General features: G+C 44.6%; 1 protein-coding gene across 1 annotated transcript; it reads right to left on the bottom strand.

The window, feature by feature from the left end:
• Nucleotides 1-5,732: 5,732 nt before the first annotated feature.
• si:ch73-43g23.1 (serine/arginine repetitive matrix protein 2) lies at nt 5,733-15,195 on the bottom strand. Its single transcript, XM_040016268.1, has 2 exons — nt 14,800-15,195; nt 5,733-14,347 (listed from the first exon to the last, which is right to left on the bottom strand). The coding sequence occupies exon 2, from the start codon at nt 14,266-14,268 to the stop codon at nt 6,283-6,285; it is 7,986 nt and encodes a 2,661-aa protein (XP_039872202.1). The 5' UTR covers nt 14,269-14,347; nt 14,800-15,195; the 3' UTR covers nt 5,733-6,282.
• Nucleotides 15,196-18,579: the final 3,384 nt, after the last annotated feature.

Raw genomic sequence — 18,579 nt, 5'->3', positions numbered from 1 at the left:
GCTGCATTTTCTTTTCAACACTGGGTACACCCACCTGAAGTTGTGTAAAATTTTCCAATACATACCTGCATGTTTGTATGTCCTTTCAGTTATATGCGAAAAATGCAAAGCTGTGCGACACAGAGCTCGTTTATCTGTTATCTCACTGTACCTCCACCCATCAGCTTAGCAGCGTAACACGTGTCTGACCTCATATCCTGATATGACAAGTTTCACATTCAGCCTTATTTGATTCTAGAGAAAATCACTGTTAATCTCAGGAAAACTTATGAAAATATTTTTAAAAAAGCATTGCTTTGGATTTTCTTGGCAATCTGCTAATGTGTGGCCCAAATAAAATAAAACACTGGATGGAAAAAAAAAAACATTAGCTGGAACACGATACACCTCTCTGACACTTACCACAAACAATCTGGGGGCAGTTTGCTTGGCAGTTTATCCAATCAGTGCAGTATGTTGGATCTCCTGCTGATCCTGTTTACCGCTTATTCTGCTTGTCTTGTCAGTGTTATCATCAGTCCAGATGTAATCTTTATAATTACAAAAAAAAGCTTTGTTGCTCATGTTAAAAGTAAACAGTTTTTAAGGTCACATATGTACTTCGTGGGGAAAACTTGAGGGCCTACTTTACACTGCATTCATCCCGTTGGAGGGCACTGCTACTTCACTGGCAGTTGTAATTTTGAGCCCTTATTGAGCCCCACTTTTTCTCTTTTACTTCAAAATACCAAAAAAAAAGAGGCTACAACATTCGGATGTTTCAGTCAAGCTTCGAAATCATGATTAAAAATCTAACAAATTCATCAAAATACTACTTGATCAATGGTGATGTTTAATCGCTTTATATAATATAAAAACCTTACAAAGCTGGAAGCTAGAAAACCAAAAATAAAACCAAAATTTTTTTAACAGGAAGAGACCTTTGACAGGCTTGTGGCAAACAGCCATCAGCTGCCGCTGGTTATGGAGTGAAGGGAAAATGATGAAGGGAACGGCACAGACAGATGTCAAACAACAAACTATAGGAGACATATGTGCAAATTAAAGCCCGTGGAGTGAAAGTGAGGAGAATGGAGGGGAGACGGAGATCATCACAGGAGATCCCCTCTGCAGTCTGGGCCTAAAGTAGTAATAGAAAGGGTTGGATAACTCGACCCAGCCTTAACTATACCTATTGCTTTATTGGCTTTGATATGTTTATATTTAGTTGCCACTGCAACCTGTTACCTTTCACCTATTTACTCAATGATTATTAAATATGACAAAGAGTGCAAAGTGCAAGTGTTGCGTTCACCTCTTTGCCTTTGTAGGTGCATGGAAAAAATTTTTCTTAACTCTTACGTTTGCTACTCCCGCATATCTCCATCCCAGCGGCTTGATGCCAAAGTGAAATTAACTCTGATAACGATACACAGTTCCCTTTAGTCTATTGTGCCTAACAGTCATGGCAGTGTTTCTGGTTAGTAAGAGGGATTAATAAAACCTGTATATTTGTTTTTAATGACACAGATGGTCCCCATCTGCACATAGGCGCTTTGTTCATTTGTTTTTAGAGGAAATTCATTTGTTGGGCCTTTAGCCATGGATTATAGACTTCCTGTCTTCTCCAAATCCGACTTGGAAATCCTTGCTAGACTATTATGATGACCTTGTTTGAGATTCCTCGCCCATGATGACATACCAGTGGAGCAAAAAGTTCCTAAGTGAGAGCAGTGAAACATAAATATTTCTTTAACTGATGTATTAGTGTTAATGGCTGCAGCTTTAATGTCTGATACTTATATTATTAAATGTCTAATGCCCACAGTCTGCGAGGCCAGGCCACCTTTTTTTGACTCGTTCTTTTTACTTCATACTCAAAGAATCCACTGATCCACTCAGATGACCCCACAGTGAAGGAGTTCCCCCAACATTAATGTTTAGCAGAGCTCTCTGCAGATGGTGTCAGACCACGTGGGATGTCCATCCCCCTGTGTGAAGCTCTAAGGAGCAAATAGCTGAGATGGCATGGTATCAATAAGAATTTAGACATGTCATCAGCCCTGAGTGATTCAGAATGGAGGCAGCAAAGAGCCCATTCCTGCCTATAACTCATGTGCCTCTTGTTCTCACCAAGCACTTAAACACACACACACACACACACACAGACACACACACACACACACACACACACACACACACACACACACACACACACACACATACATACACACACATTCACTCAGTGCCTCTTTTCTCATTCCTTCCATTCCTCATTGATCTGCCATCCAGGTCCTTGGAGAAAGAGGAGGGAGAGGACGGGTAAAGTGATCAGGCCATGACATCATCTTCTGGCTACCTCATCCTCAACACTAGATCCTGCAAGTGTGTTTGTGTGTATGTACGCGTATGTGTGTTTCAGCCATGGAGACAAGGATAGACTCATACTTTCATCAACACTTTCCTCTCTAGACATGAGGGGTCCGGGGATTAAAAAGAGAGAGAGAGAGAGAGAGAGAGAGACTAGACTAGTCTACAGTAATGATTTCCACTATGAATGAAAACATAGTACTTTTTCTTTTTTGGTCATAGTCCATCATAAGTAGCTGTTGTAGCTCAGTGTAAGCTTGCCCAAATCAGATGCAGCGGTTACTGTACAAGATGACTCAGCCTGCCTCATGAATACGATCACTGAGGCTGTGGCTGAAGCAACCACAGGATGTGACATAAACAGACAGGTAGGGACACCACCTGGTGGAGAGAAGGTGGTCTGTCTGACACGCACAGGCAAGTGGGCGACTTGCAACACCCATCCATTATTAGTTGTGTGGTTGCTAGGCTACTTGGTTAATGCTGGAGGGTGAGGTTTTAAGTGTTTGTCAGCTTCTCGCCCTCCCTTTTCTTATCTTCCCTCATTTTCTCACCGTCAAAGATCACACGTGCTTGCATAGTTGTAACCGCGCCCACTTCCTACAGGAACAGCCTTTTATGGGCATACAGGTAAGCCGACCATAGGGATGTGACTTTCCCTCACCTTGTTTCTTGTCCTTTTTCATGATTAATAAAAACAAAGTTTTTGGTGTCACGCAGCAAGATTCCGCAGAGCAAATGGAAAAATTGGTGTTGTAAGCAGACATCGAAAGGATGAAACATCTTTTGACACGTTGTGGCTTCTCACGGATGAAAGTGTGCCTACGTGAAGCAGGCACATCGCAGCGGTTCACGGTGCTGGGGTTGAGCTTCCTCCAGTAGGTCAGAAATCCGTAAAGGGTTTAATAACAGTAGTCACATATAAAATCATCAGTGGATTTTAAACGTCTTCTCTTTTAGTCTAAAAATACTTGATTACCTTATTTGTTCATTTATAACTATGCAAATTATATAAATGACTCATAGTTCTCAGATAAGACTACCTTCTCTTCTGACACGGGTTAATTCAGGTCAATGCAGTTCCGTTATTTTCAATTTTATTCGTATATCACCAAAGCCTCAGTGGGAAGGAAAAATGTATTTTTAATAGGGAGAAACCTCAGGTAAGGGCAGACATCTGATGCAACTGGATTAGACATTCATTTCTCCTTCTTGATTGATACATTTCACACACACACACACAGTCATGGACAAGAACCGCTCCATTTTATTGTGTCATGACTCAGATATACTATTAGTCACTGTTAATCAGTTCTTGGAGGCTGCTGACATCCACTAATATCAGTGACTGCACATTCAGGGGGCACTTTGTGGAAAATGTCAGCACACGGCACAATTTATTCCCAAAGACTTCACGTGTCATCACCTAAACCTCTGTCTCTTATCAGGCTGACCAAGCCTCCATGCCACCCACTCTTTTAAACATTCTTCATATTAGGCCCTGCAGAGAGGACTTTTCCAGTGGTCAATCAGTGACCTCCGGTAGGTCTACATCAAAGAGACAATGTAGGTGGTTCTTGGGTGGGGTGAGGATGATGGAACTCCAACAGTTTGTGCGTGTGTGTATGTGTATATCTCTGCATGTGTCGACACACTGTGGGCTACAAAAGTGCCCACAGAACCATAACAATAACAGACACAATGGAAAGAACCCAGAGCACTAATAATGATGTCATGGTGTCTGTTTTGTGTGTACCCACGATTGGAATTCACCTCAGTCAAACACAACGTGGAGGACGTGTCTGGAAAAAGCTGATTAATGTTAAAAGATCATCAACAACCTAAAATATTAGTGAATTTATAAAATGCATTATCACTTTATTAAATGTCCCGACCACTGGCCGTCTCACCGATACCATAAGCGGTCTTGAATTTGCGTAATATTTGACACATTAAAGGTGTTAAGAGAAAATGTGCAGGATCATCCAACGAAAAGAAAAAATGTTGCAAACCTTGGATTTTATGTAACCAAATGTAGGTGGAAGTATTTGTGTTTGTCTGGAAGTCATTTTGTACGAGGCGTGTCCGGAGGTTTACATAGATGAGTGTGTGTTCCCAAGGTGTGTCTTTAATAGTTATCCAGGTTGTGGTAATGTGGAATCATGGCAATAAACTTAGATGTATGACATTTCAGTGACTAGTTCATAAAAGAGGAAGTCATAAGAATGCAGACTGGCACGTAGTTTATTTGCTGTGAACAGTAAAGATTCGCTGTGCAGCTCTTACTCGCGGATTTTGTAGACACTCTCTTTCTGAGTTATACATCTTCAGTGTCTTCCTTAGTGACATCCGTGGGAGGAATTAAGCCAATCTTATTTAAGTCAGTCACCCTCTAGATGTGAATGCACGCAGTCTTAGGATAAACAGGTATTTTTCTCAGTCATTCGAGCATATCTGTAGCTCAAATGATTGAGTGTCTGCAGCTGTCAGAGGGCTAGAGTACCACCTACCACCTAGAACAGAGATACAGACAGCCATTCACACTCACATCCACATCTACAGCCAATTTAGAATCACCAGTAAATCTAACATGCATGTGAGAGAAAGCATGGTAGAGAAACACACAAGTAAAGGGAGACTATGCCTCTCTCTGTGGACCCTTTTTTGCTCTGAGGCCACAGTGTTGACCATGTAGCACCAACAGATCATCCAATGAAAGTCTCAGTGTCTCACCTGGCCCTCTCACAAAAGGTTAGTAGATGTTCACATACCTTCAGGATGTGAGAAAGAGTCTGTAAAGCTGTAGTGGTCTGTGGCGCCACCCAGTGGTCACAGTGTGAGCTTACAAATTCAGACTGGGTACATTTTTTTTGTTTTCTACGACTTACCAAAAATCATAGTGAGTTAATAATTTGTTTAAATAATTTACACACTATAAGACCTTCTTAATCCAAATGAACACATTAATGGACCACTATCATATATGAAGGTTTATATAATCTGTTGTATCTTATGAGCTTAAGTGGTGTCCAAAGTTTCTGTGTTTTTTGGATCTCTTTAATTGTTTTTTAGACTATGAACTATCAAAATATATTTTAAATAAGTCTATATTTTTTACATTGATGCATTGTTCCAAGGATGAGGAGTGGGGGCAGTGTCACACTACCTAATTTTCTTGTCCGTTCTGGCAGAATATCTCACTGATGTGTGGAGCATTTCACTAAAATAGTATTTCGCCTCCATTTTTAATGTTTCATCCTAAAACAAAGCACTTTAAAACGAAGCTACTGATATCAGGAAATAACCTCTGAATCCGATTGCTACGCTGGCGAAATTAAAGGTTGCATGACCAAAGATTTCCAGTATTTTAAAACAGCTTCAAGATAAAGGCTAAAGTATTGCATCAGAACAAAACATACAAAGAAAGAAAGAAAAGAAAATTTTGTATGAGACATTTTATTGGCATTGATGTGTTGTTTTACAGCCATCGCGTGCACCAACTTAATCAAATTAAGAGAAACACAATCATAAAATAAATATGAGGTTCTTTTAAAACACTATTTTCAAGTTTGTTTTGTTTTTCGAGATATTTGTAGAGAAAATACACACCTCAATTAATCAATAAACTTATGGATTTAAAGTGTCTGCACATTACTAGTGACTTTAGAGTACGACCTGATTATCCTACATACACATTTTTGTTAGTACTTTTAAAGAGCGCCTCAAACACAAGGCCTTCTTGTTTGCATTTTGAATACCCAAGAGTCATCTATTTGGCATAGCACATAGCAGCAAATAAAAAATAAAACAACCAAAGACTTGCTGTCTTCAGTTGCAATGTGAAAACATTACAGGCTAACATTGGACACTCCATTTATACATTGTGTATTTTAAACCTAACAGGCTCCAGGAAGTCGGCCTCTACCCTCTATTTCAGGACCTTTTCCCCCCTGTTGGGGGTAAGTTGGGGGGATGTTTGTGGTAATAGTCTGGTGGGGTGGGATTGGGGCTTGTATTCATCCCTGTAGGGACATAATACATGCTCTCCAGGTAGCTGTGGTCCACTGGGGGATGATTCTGAGGCTCGGGCTTTGAACCCTGACCAGAGGGATTTCTGTAGCCGACCCCGGAGCCGCTTGGGTGCATTGCTGCTGCAGCTGATGCTTCGGGGTACCGGGGTGGCTGGGGCTGGGCCTGGGGGTGAGCTGGGGGAGCAGGAGCTGCATAGGGCATGTACTGTGGAGCAGGGGCGTACATGCTGGGGTTAGGGAGGGGTGGGTAGGGGGCTGCGGAGGGCGGATACAGGCCTGAATGTGATATTGTTTGCTGTGGGATGAGCACTTCCACATATTGGCCAGTCTCTGGGTCAAACAGCATCTTCCTCAGAGGCTGAACAGGCACCTCAATATAAAAGTACTTCCCTGTTTCAGGATCCAGGAGCACTCTGCGAGGCGTCTGCCCATAGCTGCTTTCTGAGTACAAACTGGAGCTGTCACCCCCGTATTCAGAGCCATAGGAAGGCCCTGCCATGCTTTGAGTGCCACATAGAAACTGAGGATCCATAGAGGGAAGGCCAGGGGAGTGATTGTGGCTGGGATCGCTGTAAGGAGCCCCAGTTATCAGCCCCGGTGGCTGCTGGTGGGGGGATCTGTGCACAGGAGGCCGTCGAGGGTCAATGTGCTGGGGTGGGGGCAACGAGCGGTCCACAGAGCAGGCCTGCATGAGTGAGGGGTGAGGAGCGCAGGGAGCAGGCTGGTGGAGAGGCTGGTATATTGTTGGCTGCTGGCTTGGACCAAAAGGGTTTGATTTGGGAGAGCCTGGCTGGTAGCTCATTGGCTGAGCATCGGGTCTGCACTGGTGGGGCCGAAGAGGAGGCTGTGCCACTGCGTAAGGTAGAGCCTGGCCCGGAGAATGCGTGGGGGCCGGTGGGGTGAGGTTATGGGGACTTCGGTGATGGTGAGGAGGGTGGAGACCAATGTGAGTGGGGCAACCAGCTGTGCAGGGGCAGGCAGGAGGACGGGAGGAGGGTTGAAAGCGATTTGATCTCAAGGGTGTCAAATCCGGGAGCGTCAGTGGACTGAAGCTCTCTCGTTCATCATAGCTTGGAGGGTCATCAGAGGCATAAAAATGCAGGTCGTCGGTCCTCTGTGAGCGCTCACTGGAGAGAGATCTGTGGCATGGCTGGTGCGTATATCTTGGCAGTTGTGTTGTGGAAACAGCAGTGGGCTGTGTTGTATTGTTTGAAGTCAGTGGCACAGTTTGTTGTTGATGAAGGTTTGCTGCCCTGGGATACTGCAGCTGGCTGTCGCGATCCATAACAGCCGGCTGGCTTGGTTGGCTTGGCTTGCTGACTCCTGCTGAGGCGGGTGCGGTAGTTTGGCTTGCAATCGGGTCAGAAACCGAACCTGCAGCTGAGGTTACACCTGAGCTGGTGGCTGATGTTGGAACTGAGGTTAAAGCTTTTTGTGCACATCTGGCAGTCTGAGGAGAGGCAGCTGGTTGCTGCATCTGCCCTCTGTCACAAGTAGCCTCTGAGTCTGGAGGTTCTGCTGACTGGTTTGAGAGACTGGAGCTGGCAGTTGAAGTTGTTTTGCTGGGCGGAGGTTTGAGGCTGGACACCGCTGACACGGCTAGTTTTCTTGAAAAATTAGATGTTGCTGTGGAGTCAGTGGAAATCTTCCTGTAGATTGTTGGCGAGCTCACTACAATCGTCTGAGTCCTCTCATCACTTTGTGACTTTGCAGTCGATGTTGCTGCCGACGATCTATGCGCTTCATTTGATGTCACACCAAAATCTGCAGGTTTAAATTTGCAGTTCGGCTTTGGAGGCACGACTGGCTTTTGGGAATTTTTAGCTATGGATTTAACTTCAATGATTTGAGGCCTGCTGTTTCCACTAGAGTTTCCAGTAGAGCTTCCAGTAGAGCTTGTGGGAATGTCTTTTTTCTGTGGTTCTTTAGACATTGATTTCACCTGAATCGGCTGTGGTTTGAATCTCCTTATTGCAGGTGACCGCGGGGGGAAAGTGGGATCTAATCTCTTCACAGCTTCAAAATCTGACACGTCCCTCTGCTTGGTAGGGAGTGGGTCTTGTTCCTGAGAAAAACTCCTTAGTTTTGCAGTGTCTTTTTCTGCAGGATTTATGATACCTCCCTCGTCTTCCCTGGTTTTTGTGGTTGCATCTGTGCTGTCAGACACTGCTGAGGGGACGGAAGTGGTAGATGAGGAGGAGAATGTCCTCTCTCTATGAGACTCATTCCAACCCCCGTCAGAAGGAGCAACGGTCTGAAGGGGGATCTCCAGAGAGTTCACATGCTTGCGGGGAACTCCTTTAACTCCAGATACATTCTGGCTGTCACCCACAACTGCTCCAATGTCAGCTTGGTAGCCTTTCTCCTTTAATAACATGGACACAGAGTGGCCACTAGTAGCAGGGGCACTACCAGGGGTAGTGGGCTTAGGTGAAATTGAAGCAGGCCTTGCTAGGATTGGGGTTTGGATCTCCATCTCCTGGGCGGGAGATGCAGATGTCCTGGTCTTGCTCGGTCCTTCCCTGATTAACACTACAGCAGTGGACACCTCTCTTTCCTTACTGGGCATTTTAGGGAGGTTTCCAAGCATGTGATGCTTCCTGTCTGTTCTTACAGCCGCAGGTTTATCCTCACTGTCTGGAACTTTGTGGATTTCTGGCAGCGTCTCTCGTGGTTCTGCTGTAATGTTTACACCAGGCTCACATGGTCTGGATATTTCAGTATCTGATGCTGTGTTGTTTGGTGCATTCAAAGACTGCAATTCTCTGCTCACATCGGTGACGGGCTTTGAAAAAACCTGGGACTTGTCACCTAGGTTCTCTGAGTCTTTTTTGACACGCGATGTTTTATTCTTGTCTTCTTTCAAGCAAACAGCTTTGTATTCTATTTGCATTGGCTGTGGACCAGACAGAGGCTTTCCTTTGCTGTGAGGTGGTGGAGATGGGGTTGACATTTTTGAGTCTTTTGCCTCCTCCTTCTCTTCCTCCGTCCTCTCCGCCATGAACTCCTCTGCTCTTTCCTCCCTCCTCTCCTCCCTCCTTATCCCTTGTCTTAAATCCATCTCCTCTGCTGCTATGGCCTCTTCTTTATGTTTTTCATCAGCAGTTTCTACACTTTCTTCAGCACTAGATGCTTTAAAGGACAGATTATAAGTATTCTTCACGAGCCGCCTCACATCTCTAACTTTGTGAAGCGGGCCTTTTGCTTTATTGTTCTCGTCTCCGTCTTCTTCTTCTGTTTTCTCATCCATGTTTTGTCTAAAAAATATATCTGGTGAAGTACTCTCAGATTTGCTTTCTGCTTCAGGTGTGAGACACACATTTAAAGAGGCTTTCTTTTTCCCCACAGCTTTCAGTTTGATCTCTTGCGTTTTAGACATGAAGGCGCCGTTGTCACCCTGTTGCAACTGTTTCGGTTCCTCCCGGCTTTCACACACGCCCCCTCTCATTGTTGGTCTGAACTGTGCGCTGTGGGCTGCGTCGGCAGAAGGAGTTTCTGTGGCATTTGCTGAGTCGTCACCCTCCCTTTTGTATGTTTTGCTGTAGTCTGCTTGTTGTTCTCCACTTCTGCGCTGCTTACTATCGAATGGCACCTTCAGTTCCGATCGCATTTCAGATCGCGACAGCACTGCATTCCTGCTTTGAGAATCGGCCTCTTCACTGTCAGTAAGGGAAAAGGTAACACTCCTGCAGCTGCTGGATGAGCTCGGCCTGTTACTAGATCTCACACCAAAGCTTCTGGGTGGTTTAGCTTCATCCTTGGCGCTTGGTTCCCCTCTCATGGGAATACTCTCCGATGAAAGGCTATAATCCGATTGAAAACTGGAACTTAGGTCATGTATGTCTGGTCTTGGTGATTCTTTAAGTGGTGCCACTTGACTCTCAGCTGGTGGACTGCTCTTCTCAAATGTGGGGCTCAATCCTTCGCCTGCTTGTTCATCAGGTTGTTTATCAGCACTTTGCATCTTTTTGGACAACACATTCTTGATCAGGCAAGAAGCCATCTGAGTTTTCGTGCATGTTTCATCCATAGAAGCAGATTTCTGGAGTTGGGATTTTCTGACATTGGGAAGATGGGGCTCAGGGCTGTGGTCAGAGGGGTAGTGCTCGTGCATTGCTGCTGGTGTACTCTGTTGCCTCACAAACGTCCCTCTCGATTGACTTGCCTGGGAGTAGCTTTCCACCATGCTTGCTAGCCCAGGACTGCTATTTCCACTGCTTCCGTCTTGCTTCCCATCAGCATCATTCCTCTTTTTCAGCTGGATCTGTCTCTTTGGGACTCCTCTCCTCAGCTTCCTGGAGTCCTCCCTTTCCACAGCCACATCTACGCATTCAAAGCTGCCCAGTTCATAGCGCCTAGATGGATCTAAGCCATCTGAGAAGTATGCAGATGGTTGCTGGGAGGAGAGTTCATCATGGTCCAACTTTGGCACAGAACCTCTGAAGTCAGCATAGGCTTGCCAGGCAGTGCCGATCCCTGCCGGGCTCTCCTGGGTAGATGGCTGGGAGATGTTTGCGGATGAGTGGTGGCTTGAGTTGTACATGTCAAGGTAATCTATATCAGGGCTTGACAGGCTGCGGAAAGCCACATCTGTAAACCACTTCACCTCATCGTCTGCCTCGTCAAGTTCACTCCCCATGCTGGAGCTGGAACTTCGGCCGGGCCTGTATGAGGCCGCATGTCCGGGAGCACTGCTCTTTGTTCGGGGTGCAGGAGGTTGAGGTCGTCTGCTGGCAGCACAACCCCTGGTGGCTTGTTGTGAAGCGAGTCTATGAACACTCTGTTGTTGCTGTAGCTGTCTTGTGGCAGACGAGCTCTCCGAATAGGAATGCGCTGTTGGCAACCCTTGTCGGGTCTCTCTGCTTGTGGGAGCTGCACCGCGACTCGCAGGTCCTTTTCTATTCCTGGCACTGAATGACAGCTCAACCTGTTCCCCTCTGTAACTGGTGTCCCCCTGCGACCCCTCCTCTTCCGTTTCAGGAACCTGCTCCTCCCTCTTCCTATTTCTTTCCATCTCCCTATCCTTTTGCCTCTCTCTGCCTCTCTGCCTCTCCTGCTCCAGTGGCATTCTCCTTTCCATTCCCAATTGCCTTCCTGGGCTGACCCAGTGGGCCTGGCTATTATTGTCGGGGCTTTCCCTATTTGTCACCGCCTTCTTTAAATTGCCTCTAGGTGAGGATGCGCCAACATGAGTGGGACTGCGGCTTCTGTTCTGCCACTGTCTGTATGGTTTCTCAGGAGCGATGATGTGGACAGGTGTAAACCTGGTGAGTGGCGGAGAGGGGGTCCGCCTTCTGTTTGCATGATGGGACATGTCCTCTGTGAACCTCTCTCTGTTTTCAGGTCTAACTTTGGTTAACAGCTGTCCTCCCGAGGTCTCAGATGTAGATTTTAAAGAGCTGCTACTGTCAGAAGTTGGGGAATGAGCAGCAAACAGAGGCTGCGCAGGTGAATTTGATTTAACCCCGTGAACAGGTGAGAGGTTTGGACTTCTCTTCTTGGGAACTAGAAGATTAGGAGAAGGACAGTTGATTTCAGAAGGGAGATTATTATCAGTGTCTTCTCTCTGAAAAAACAGGGGATGAATATCTGTTTTTTCCTGAGGGAAAGAAGCTGCGCCTGATTTATCCTTTATATTTACTTCCTCTGGTGTTTCTTCTCTCTCTTCCCTTTGCAGTTTTAGTGGGCAATCTAACTTTCTATCTGGTAAAATAGGTAAAGGAGGTAAAGGCAGAGGAGCTGGTGAACTGCCTTTGATTTCAGCAACCAAAGGTGGAGATTTGTCCCTTGTTACAGTCTCAAATGAGGGTGGCACACTCTCTTTTCTCAAATATGTGGGAGACTGTGTTTCTGTGATAACTGCTGAAGAAGAGTCCCTATCACTCAAAAGGGTATTTAATCCAAGGGGAGGGTTGCAGTCTGCAGAGAGGGTTGCTGGTGATAGCTGACACCTGTGCGGAGAGGCAGCAGGTGATGGATCTCTACTTTTGTGCTGAGGTGAAGGACTTTGAAATCTTGGTTCAGGTGAGGGAGTTTGATGATTTGGCTGAGGTGAAGGTGTTTGGTGCTTGGGATGATGTAGCAGAGTTTTTTCAGTCTCTGGGGCAGAGCTTGTGAAGCAGCCAATGGACTCTGCTATATCGTCTCTGCTTGTAGTGAGGCTCCTTTCTTCAGAGGGGATGGGTGTATTATCTGGCTCTGGGACGGGGAGATGAGAGAGTTCAGGAAATGGGGGACTGCTCCTGTCCTCGGGTTGAACAACAGAGTAAGAAATTCCTGTGATGTGAGGGGAGGAAGTGAGGCTTCTTGATGGGGATGTGTCAAAGAGAGGCTCCAGCAGAGGAGAAGCTGATAAAGGTTGCTCTTTCCTGCCAACCTCAGGAGAGGATGCTGTAATCCTGATTTCAGGTGAGGGAGAAGTATATCTGTGCTCGATGGGAGAGCAGCTGTCTCTAAAAGCAGGTGAGGGAGATAAACTATAACTTACCACAGGGGAAGTCGCCTGTCTTATTTCTGGTGAGCGTTCAGGAGAGGGAGTTGTTGACCCAGATCTGATCAGCGAGGCAGCGCTGAGCAGGCCAGGTGAGCGAGCTGTGTTTCTGAAATCAGATGAGACCGAACCCTCCACAAGTTCAGGGGATGATGCTTTTGAAATGACAGGTGAGGGAGGGGTGTATCGTGGGCCAGGAGTGGAAACAGAACTGCCTGCTTCCACTGATAACCTTTGGCTTTCAGGAGTAGCTGCTGTTTCTCTTTCTGCAGTAGAGGGACCTGATGTGCGGGGAGAATCTTTTATCTCAGGTAAAGAGATCCTCCCTCTTAGGTCAGGGAAAGGAGATGAAGCCTGAGTGTCAGAGGAGGAGGACCTATGACTAAGCTCAGGGGAGTCCGGTGTTTCTCTTAAATTAGATAATAAATCTGTGGGTGAAGGTGAAGGGGATAAATGAGAGGTTCTTAATTCAAAGGCTGATTCTGTAAAATCCTGAGAAAAGTCTTTGGATGGGAGCTCAGCTGATGGACTGCTGTTTTGATTTAAGTTAGCAGCTTTTGGCTCAGGTGTGTCTTGTGCTACTCCAAACTCAGGTAAAAAATGAGGGTTCACCGATTCACAGCACGACTCGCTGATACAGTTTCTGGGTTCAAGAGAGGGACTTGGAGTTAGAGACTGATGTGACGGGCTGCTGTTGCTGTCTTTGAATGAAGGAGTTGTTCTTATTGGTTCAGGTTCTGAAAGCGTTTGTTTTGGATCAGGTGAGGACGATGAAGGCCTTTTTTCAGCCGAGGAGGAGGACAAAGATGATAGTCTTCTCTCTGGACTGAAGATACAGGGGCTGTTATGTTCAGGAGAAGGTGTCCTCTCAACAGTGCTGGGATTTTGGAAAGAAGGGCTTGCTGTGCTAAGCTGAGGTGCTGGTGATTGCCTTCTTGGTTGTGAATTTGCGCTGCTGTCCTCAGAAACTTCTGGATGACTAGAGCTCAGCCCTTTGGCCTCCAGAAGCCTCTGCAGTGGGGGACTGTAAAGCTTGTCTCTCGAATCTTCAAAGCCTTCCTCGCCTTCACTGGAGCCCTGTGCTGTGTGGTAAGAGCCAGAGGAATCGTTCAGCTCGTCCAACAGAGGTGACGCAGCAGCCGTCCCATCCACCTCCCTCTGGGAAGGGACAAAGGGCCCTACAGCGGGGCTGCTTGAGAGAGACGCCGACTCACAGTCGTCTCCGAAAATGTCACACAGGCAAGTGGTCTCGGAGATGGCGCTGCGCTGAGAAGGGATGTTGATAATGTCGAATATTTCAACGTGGTTGGGGGTGCCGTCACGATGGCAAAGGGAAAAGGTGCGTGGGGCACTACGCAGGAAGGAGTAGCTGTCCCCCTGGAGAGTCCAGCTGTCCATTGCTAGTCCACAAGCTCCAAATTCTCACTGTGGCCAGTCCAGTCTGCTCCTCTTGCCTGTTCTGGGCTCCGTTCCTGGACTAGAAATAAGATACAGTCATCTGCACATTGTGTAGCTCATTCATTTGTAGCACCAGTAATAGCTGATAAATATCTGTGAGAGGCAAAAGTATAGAAATTACAAATGTAGAACCTAGAATTGGATTGATTCCTTTTACTTAACTTCCCTAGAGTGAAATTATCTTTCGGTGCCCTAATGTTCTAATAATAACTCCATCTACAATACCTTTGTTATGTAACTTGTAATTAAACCAATACAGCAAGCTATATGAACATTTATTTTGACTCTAAATCTTTTTGTGCTACAGACTCAAAATCTCACAAGAAGAGATTTTGAATCTCACAAAGAGATTATCCTAGATACATAGAGTAACAATATTTAAATTAACTTTCACCAACACATATCCCTTATCCAAACTTTAGAAAAAGCCCTCTCCTTGTGCAAGTAGACAGAGAAAGGCTGGTACTCTACCTTTAGCCACTGATGAAGACTTCCCAGGGACATTGAATTCTTCTTTGTTGTGGTATCCGTCCCAAATCGGACAAACTACCCGTTCAATCCACAAAACACCCCAAGCTGACAAAACCTCTCTTCATAAGCTGAATCCAGGACTGAGAAGATCCGTCCAGCTCTGTCTGCCGGTGGTCCACTGACAGCACAGTGTCAGAGGCACTGCCATGTATCAGACTTGAATAGAAAAAGCAAAGAGGGGCATCTAACCCAGACATATTACATCTCCTGGACTGTATTTCTGCCCCTCCCTTCTGCACTGGCAACAGGGAAAGTGCTTACTGTATCTAATGTGGATCTCTTTTCTTCTGCAGACTGGGGTTTGGTTGGGCACAGACTTTCCTGTGTGAGCTGGGATGGGGTGCGGCACAGGGGTGGGTGGGTGTATAGTTAGCAGCAGGTGCTGATCCAGCCAGGACGGATGAGTGCGCCTGGAATCTGACACTTATAGCCAGCTCAGTCACAGGGCTCTTCTATATATAGACCAATACTATCGGGGCCAGATAGCCATAGTCATTTCACTGTGTGCTGGAGGAGAAAAAAAAGGGAAAAGTGGAATTTGAAGTACAGCACACACATTGTCCAGGTGTTAAATACATGCAACTTAACTTACACCTTTGCTTATCTGTGTGTATCTGGGGAAAAGGTCAAAGTTTAGCACAGATTATCCAGTTTTAGTAATAACTCACATGCAGACCTCTGCTGAATTGCATTTTTGCGGCATGCAACAATTAAAGGTCTTAAACTTTCTACATCCTGCTGTTTTCCCCTAATAATATTGTTAAATATTAAGATCCATGATCTTCGTAGCCTATGAACATCCTTAGCTTTAATTAAACATTCATGAGTGCCCATCAATCAAATGCATGTAAAGTGTTAAGCCAAACCTACCAAACAAAAAGGGGTCATGTCATTTTACTGTTCTTATTACTGTTGCTACAACTGTATTGCCCAATGAGTCTCAGGTTGCCTAAACATGTTGGTTGGTAGTGAGTGTGGATAAGCCCTCTGTCCCATACCTAATACCTCATAAGATTATCATTCAATCTCAGTCATTAAGTCATCCGTAGGAAGTGGAAAATGTTTGAGCACACAGGACTGTGATTATGTTTGTACAGTGGAACGTTAATGACAGGTTTTGTGTATGGTATTGTAATTTCCACTAAGCCTATTCTATAGTATTAAGCGACACACATTGCTAAATTAAATTTTATGGTTGACTGTGGAATTTGGAGTCACTGACCTCTGTGGAGCTGTTTACTGTGGCTCTAATCACACAACATAAATACAGATATATGCTTTTTTTCCAACAGTCATTGCGAAGATATCATGTGATTTTATGTGCAATGGGTTGCTGTAAAAAAACAAACAAAACAAAACTGGGAATATCACTAGGGAAATGTGTAAAATATGGCTGTTCAGACCCATAAAGTATAAACCGCTGGACAGAAATGCATGCATACTTGCATCAATGCGTAAGGGTGCACTGGCTGTGAGATAAAGGGTAAAGGAGGGCTGATAAATTTGAACCTCTGCGGTTATGGCAGTGCAGCAGACTGGAGGAGGACTCAGAGGGAAAGAATGATGAGCACCTCGGCAATGGGGAGCTTTGGTCTACATCACTGATAGATTAGTCACGCCATACTGCTCAAGTCCAAAGACCTCACCCACCCTTGCCCTCATAAGTTGGGCATGAACAATAAGCTCCAGTTGTGCTCAGATGTTTACAGGCATTCATCACGGGCATGGATGTCGTGGGAATTTGGGTTTTTTAAAGATTTCTTTGAACTGTTCTTTTTCCAGGTTGGAATGATTGTACAAAATGCATCTTTAATGGCTTAAAAAACATGAATTTAGTGCACCAGTTTGAATATATTTTGGATTTCCTCTCATTTGCATGGGGTCAAAGCATACATGCTCAATTCACTAATATTTGGTTAATTGTCCAGTATCAAGTTGCACCTCCATTAGATGCTTTTGGTAGCTATCAACAAGCTTTTGGCATAATTGTGCCTGGATATTTGACCACTCTTCTCAGCATGTTTGGTATACTTCATCTAAATCGGTTAGTTAACTGGCAAAGACTCTGCTTTCAAGCTTATTCCACAACCTGTCAATAGGGTTGCAATCAGGGCTTTGGGAAGGCCATTCCAGAAGCTCTAATTAGCCTGTTTATCCATTTGATGTGTGTTTGTTATCACTGTCCCGTTACAACACCCAGTTGTTTTCAGGTTTCAACCATCCAGCTGTTGATTTAAGGTGGAGTTAAAGAATTTAGAGGCAGTCCTCCTCCTTCATTAATCTAACCATTTTGTGTAATATACCAGCCCCAGTGGCAGCAAAATAGCCCCAGAGCATGATGCTAACACTACCATGCTTGACAACTGGTACAGTGTTCTTAGATTGAAAGCCTCACCTTAACTCATAGGTGTCAAACTCTGGCCCGCGGGCCAAATTTGGCCCGCAGCCTAATTACATTTGGCCCGCGAAGCCATACCAAATTACTATTAGAGCTGGCCTACTGGTATTATACAGCTAATATATATATTGTTTAGTATTAAGCTTTGCTTGTTCCATATTCAGTTTTTCAGCAAAACTTGTTTGAGTCCATAAGAAAAGATTAATTCTTATATCTAGAGGAAGATTTTTTTTCAGTAAATATTAACGTTAGCCCGCAACTTTGTTCCAGTTTTGAATTTTGGCCTACTGTGTATTTGAGTTTGACACCCCTGCCTTAACTCATCCAAACATACCTCTTCTCATTGTGGCCCAGTAGCTCATTATCTTTCTCGCCTGACCATAAAACTTTTCTTCAGAAGGATTTGACTTGTCCATGAGCGCAAACGTCAGTCAAGCTTGAAGGTGTCATTTTTGGAGGAAGGGCCTTGTTCTTGGTGGGTACCCTCTCATTACACGAAAATTCAAAATAAATATAAAATTTAAGCACCCAAATCTTGTGTTTTTTTTAAGTAATTAAAGATGCTTTCTGTACAATATTCCACCCCTTAAAAAGAATAACTCAAAGAAATCATTAAAAGATATTCATGCCCAAATTGAGTGCATGTAAACTTCTGACCTCAACTGTACATGCATAAAAAAAACTAGAACCTTGCACAGAGCTTGGTACGGCGGCTGATGTTCAGTGTTCACATGCAGAGCAAATGCCAAATGCTGTCTGCTCACAGCACTCCCTTGTGTGTGAAGATAAACACGAGTTACTTAAAAAAAATCATTACAGGTAGGATACTTTTGCTGCTGGTGTTCTAACTGAGGGATATGATGCTAAACAAGGCTCTAGTCTCATGATGGGCTATTTAAGTGCCAGTATTTATGACAAACAGAAAGAATATAAACATATATATCACATTTCAAATCTATCTTTTTTGAACTGACCTAGTTGCTCTTTTAGGATGTGATTAACTTTGCACAGGCAGGGGCAACAGTAGCCACACTTCCAGCCCTCTCTCTCATTATTATTTGTTTTAATTATAACTGATTTATTAAAGCTTCGCCAGAACTAAATGACACTAAAGGTTGAGACATAATATTTAAAAGGTGATATGATAAATTTTCTACAAATAAACTCAGAAACTAAAATTGGGTTAACTATTTAGATTTGTTAATATAGATCTAAATAATAATATAGTATCCCGTGCTAACCACTTAACCTATGAACAGCATACAAGTATTAAAGTCTTGTACCCTTGAAGTCGTGCTTGAATTAGTCTGTCGCAGAGACAC

This window comes from Simochromis diagramma, unplaced genomic scaffold (genome assembly GCF_900408965.1).
Source record: "Simochromis diagramma unplaced genomic scaffold, fSimDia1.1 OVJJ01000685.1, whole genome shotgun sequence".
Lineage (NCBI taxonomy): Eukaryota > Metazoa > Chordata > Actinopteri > Cichliformes > Cichlidae > Simochromis > Simochromis diagramma.
This window is presented reverse-complemented; position numbering and strand designations above follow the sequence as displayed.